Source organism: Vigna radiata, chromosome 8 (assembly GCF_000741045.1).
Source record: "Vigna radiata var. radiata cultivar VC1973A chromosome 8, Vradiata_ver6, whole genome shotgun sequence".
Lineage (NCBI taxonomy): Eukaryota > Viridiplantae > Streptophyta > Magnoliopsida > Fabales > Fabaceae > Vigna > Vigna radiata.
In genome coordinates this window covers 9093611-9098756 of record NC_028358.1, presented here as the reverse complement: position 1 = coordinate 9098756, position 5146 = coordinate 9093611, and the positions used below count along the sequence as shown (strand labels likewise).

Genomic DNA, 5146 nt, shown 5'->3' with positions numbered 1-5146 from the left:
TCCATTCCCTCGCATCACCGCCCTCAACTCCTCTCCACACACCGCATCAATACCTTTGCCGATATTCGAAGGGACGAAAGGCACAAACTCATCCAGAAGCTCGCCGAGGACGCGTCGATTAGGAGGATGCTGTTTTTGGGATTGTTTAGGTTTTTTCTTGTACTTTGTATTTCGTCCATGTAGGCCTCTTGTTTCTTTTTTTTGGAAAGTTGGGAAATTGAAGTTTGATTTGGTGGCGCAAGTCGAAAATTCCTCTTTTTTCCTGAAGATTTGTAAGGCTCGTACCCTTTTGTAATCGTTAATTCTGGTCTAATCTGTCAACTTTTCTCTTGTTGATCTGCTAATAGTGTTATGATACTTTTTGCCTAGTGCCCATGTTATCTAATTAGAGGGGAGAAGCTTTCAGCTTAGTGACCTAGTTACCTGAATAGAGGAATCAATCAAGCGTCTTTTTTTGATTTTCAAAGCGAACTGAGTTAGAGAAGAAACTGGATGGGAAGTACTTTGTGAGGCTGCAAGACCATGATTGGTATTAGAGAGCTTTTCTTCCAGAAGGTGAGGAAGGTTTGAAGTCAGAAGGGGATCTGGAAGAGGAAGAGTGAGGTTTCCACTGTAGAGCTCGCAAAACGTGGTGAGGTTTCCAAGCTCCAGAGGATGTTTCTCGTGAACTTGTTGCCGGAGACAGCGAGGTACTAGAGGTGCTACCAGGTGCCATATTCGGGAGGAATCTGGCTGGAGAAAAAGTTGTCACCGAGGTAGAGGTGGCGGAGGAGGGGCATGACGGTGACGCGGAGGTGGACCCTAATTTGTTTTATAGGATTTTATTTAAAACTTAAAATAAAATAAATTCCACCACATGCGCCACATCATAATTAATTGTTGGGTCAGCATGCCACGATATACTAAAGTTAACACTATCCATTAAAATTAACGACAAGGGTATTATTGGTTCAATTTTATCAAAATAGGAACTCAATTGAACACTTTGAGAATACGAGAACCCAATTGATACAAATATGTAGAAATAAGGACTTCCGAATACATTAAACCTTTTTATTTATTCCAGAGACACATTAAATTATATATTCCAAATTTTAAGTTCATATCTTTAATTTCTTGATTGTTTTATATTCCATAAACACATTAAATTAACGACAAGAGTATTATTAGTTCAATTTTACCAAAACAGAGATCCAATTGAATAATTAAAATATGAGGACCCAATTGATACAAATATATATGCAGAAATAGGAACCTCCAAATACATTAAACCTTTTATTTATTCCAAAGACACATTAAATTATACATTCCAAATTTTAAGTTTATCTCTTTAATTTCTTGATTTGTTCCATAGATACATTAAATTATATATTCCAAATTTTAAGTTTATCGTCTTTAATTTCTTTTGTCGTAAACCAAAATTACGTAATTAAAGTAATAAAAAAACTGTAAACTATAAGAACTGTTGATTAAGTCTAGTAATTATTTTACTAGAGTTAAAATATTTATTAGATTTATATAAAAAGTTTAAAGTATAAGAAGTATTGATGAATAGAAAAATACTATTGCCCACATAAATAGTTTAACATTAAAGGGAGTGGTTACACAATGATATTATTGTAATAAAGAAAATTTGTTGAAAAGGGGAAAGAAATTCAGAGGCTTTTTGACTATGGGAAAAATAAAAGTAAAGAAGATGAGTTAGAAAGAAGAGAGGAGAAAATGAAAAACCAAAGCTTTGTTTTTTCTCAGACACTCTAACGCTCTTCTTCTTCTTCTTCTTCTTCTTCTTCTCTTATCTTTCACCAATGTTGTCATCTCCATTCTTGGTCTCTCTCACCCTCTTCCTCTCCCTCCCTCTCCTCCTCCTCCTCTCCCCTCACCTCCTCTTCTCACCGCCCGACGCCGACGATCTCGCTCTCTTCCGCCGCGCCGCCGCCCCACACACCACATCCCACCTCTCCTCCACCCCTAAAATCGCCTTCCTCTTTCTCACCAACTCCAACCTCACCTTCTCCCCTCTCTGGGAAACCTTCTTCTCATCCTCCCACACCCACCTCTTCAACATCTACATCCACGCCCACCCTCCAATCCAACCGCCCGGCGGCCCCTTCCCCCGCTCCCGCTTCATCCCTTCAAAACCCACCTCCCGTGCCTCCCCATCTCTCATCGCCGCTGCCCGCCGCCTCATCGCCGCCGCACTCCTCCACGACCCCCTCAACCTCTACTTCGCCCTCCTTTCCCAGCACTGCATCCCCCTCCACTCCCTCCCCTTCACCCACAACTACCTCTTTAAAAACCCCACCTTTCCCCACCGCAGCTTCATCGAGATCCTCTCCCAAGACCCCAACCTCGAAGCGCGCTACGTCGCGCGTCCTCCCATGCTCCCCGAAGTCCCCTTCTCCTCCTTCCGCGTCGGCTCCCAGTTCTTCATCCTCACCCGCCGCCACGCGCGCATCGTCGTCCGAGACCGCCGCCTCTGGAACAAGTTCCGCCTCCCCTGCCTCACCCCAGAACCCTGCTACCCCGAAGAACATTACTTCCCCACTCTCCTCTCCATGGAGGATCCGAATGGCTCTACCGGGTTCACCCTCACCCGGGTCAACTGGACCGGCTCCTGGGACGGCCATCCCCATACCTACACCGCCCCGGAGATCTCGCCGGAACTTATCCACCGCCTGAGGCGCTCCAACTCCACCTCTGTTTACCTCTTCGCCAGGAAGTTTGCGCCGGAGTGCCTCCAACCGTTGATGGAAATAGCCCCTGACGTCATTTTCCGGGATTGAAAGCAGGTGGTAAGTGAGTGCAAACTTTCCGGTTTCTGCTTCTAGTACTGCTACTGAGCACTCTCTGCCGACGTCACTCTTTCTTTTTCTAGAAAAAAAAAAATCTATTTTGTAGAATAAAAGATAAAGAGTTAATAAATATTCGCCCTTATTATATTATACAACCTATTTTGTTGAGTTAGAACTAGATTTATGTTTTAAAGTAGAATAATATTTTAATTAATTTAGAATATTTATACAAAAAGACTAATAAGAAATATTGGTGAGTGTTTGTTATGGTGATGTCGCTTTCGAACTTTAGGGGATTCGGTTTTCGGTGTTTTATTATTTTTATCTTTGGACATTTTTGTTAGAGGAAAAGGTAGGGGGCATCTACCTTCTAATTAGGATATTCAAATTCAGACCACTAATTTATTTTTTGATGAATTTAACAGTCATGTGAAAAATACCATAAACTCTTATTCTAAGTACAATAATAATGAATAATATTACTTGAATTGATGAAGAAAGTAATCTATATTAAACAGTTGTTTATTTATTATTCTCTTGTTTTTCGCTTTTGGTGTTTGTTGCTTGAAATGGGTCAGGAAAAACCTTATTTTAATTTGCCAAGGGTTATGAGTTGTGATTTAAAAAGTGTTTTTGTTTGTGATTGGGGTAGGTATGAACATTTGTTTTATTGCCAAGTTAGAAGAGAAAAAGACACTTAAGAGACTCTAACATCAGCAAATATCTGATTAGGAAGAAGATGCAGTAGGATGTTCAACACTTGTATGACCCAGGTTGTCTGATGATAAGAGAACCAACCCTACATAAACATTTTTCTAGTATCATACAAGTCTATTTCTCCCCTACTTATTCCTGCCTCATATGATTACTAGATCTTAGAACAGCTATGCACAGATCTGCTTACAACAAATTGGATAATGATATCTACACAACATTTTTTTAACAACATTTGAACATTCATTATGTGTCAATCTATGATTGGTCAAAAATCACTTCACAATCAATAATAATAATCATAAACATTATTGTGGAGTGATTTTTGACCGATCACAGATTGACACGTAATCAATGTTTAAATGTTGTCAGAAAAATGTTGTCTAAATATCATTATCCCAACAAATTAGACCAGTTTCACCAATTCAAAATTCAGTTCTTTTACATTACCACTCATTTAATCAAGGACGACCACACAACTGCAATCATGATGCTTCTTTACCATACCCTCTTTCAAAAAGTACACAAAATTCACAGAAGAAACATCCTCTTCAAGTCTTAAAGTTAATGGAGCTATGTTTTCTGCAATACAATCTGTAGGAACCCTTTTATTGTAACTTTGACTTAATCTTTTACCTCTAATATTCTCTCATCCTTTGATGAGTTGAAAGAGATCTTAGCAATTCATGAGTTATCCAATGGGTAACCTCTGAAGGGTCCTACATACAGTTACAAGATATGGCCAAATCTTTGGGTACTGATCACTAGCAGCAAGTTGCAGCATCTTCAAAAGAGCATATTTTTGTATAATAATACTGCCAAATGGTTGAAATTCTGTACTGAGGTCACGTGCTTGAGAATGTGAACTTCATTACATTACATCTAACCATAAGAAAAGTATGGTAGTGATTGATATAATATATAGGTGTGTGCATATGTGGCATAGTTACTGATCTAATCACTGCATAATGGAGTTTTATTCTCACGTGAATTTGAGTTTTATATATGTTTTCAGGGCATCTTTGGGAAGAGAAAGGCTTGTGATGATGATGATGTTGAATGCAAATGTGTGTACAGAAGATCTGATTTCTTTAATTGTAAATCTTAGAGAGAGGCAAAATGGTCTCCAAAGGAGGCCACATGGTAGAATGTTGAGAACTATATTGTTAAAAGTTCAAAGTTTGTAAGATTGATCTATAGATTATCTATTCTGTGCTGTGCTTGCCAAATTTTGAGTGCAACACAGAGAAAACAGTCAATAGTAATTTTAATATTTTTCAGTTCTTTGGCCTTTATAAATGGAAAACTAAAATATGATATAAAGTTATAAAATTAAAGTGTATTGGAGAATGCAAGTTATTACATGAGATGAATTAAAATTCTGAACTCTTGAAAATGAATCCATCTAGGTATAACAAAAATGTAACAAGATCTTGATAGTTTTTTTTTGGTGGCCCAAAATGACAAAGGAAATAGCTCAATATTTGACAACATGTTCACTTTGTCAAAACTAAGATAAAACACCAAAAACTAACATACATTCTACAATTCTTAGATATACTTGAGGAAACATGGCACAATATATCAGTCAATTTCTTAGTTGACTTACCACAAACAATTTAAAAATTTGATTCTAT

The 5146-nt window shown here is 38.2% G+C and overlaps 1 protein-coding gene across 2 annotated transcripts; it reads left to right on the top strand.

Moving 5' to 3' along the window:
* Positions 1-1581: 1581 nt before the first annotated feature.
* LOC106770790 lies at positions 1582-4789 on the top strand. 2 transcript variants are annotated; one of them, XM_014656595.2, is made up of 2 exons: positions 1582-2792; positions 4525-4789. In XM_014656595.2, exon 1 carries the CDS (start codon positions 1809-1811, stop codon positions 2784-2786), a length of 978 nt encoding a protein of 325 aa, XP_014512081.1. In that variant the 5' UTR covers positions 1582-1808; the 3' UTR covers positions 2787-2792; positions 4525-4789. The 2 variants fall into 2 exon arrangements, with proteins under 2 accessions (XP_014512081.1, XP_014512080.1); XM_014656594.2 differs by having other exon boundaries at positions 1583-2795.
* The last annotated feature ends 357 nt before the right edge of the window (positions 4790-5146 follow it).

Excerpts from the sequence above, each read along its gene's own strand:
- LOC106770790 (XM_014656595.2), top strand. The coding sequence starts at position 1,809 with ATGTTGTCATCTCCATTCTTGGTCTCTCTCACCCTCTTCCTCTCCCTC.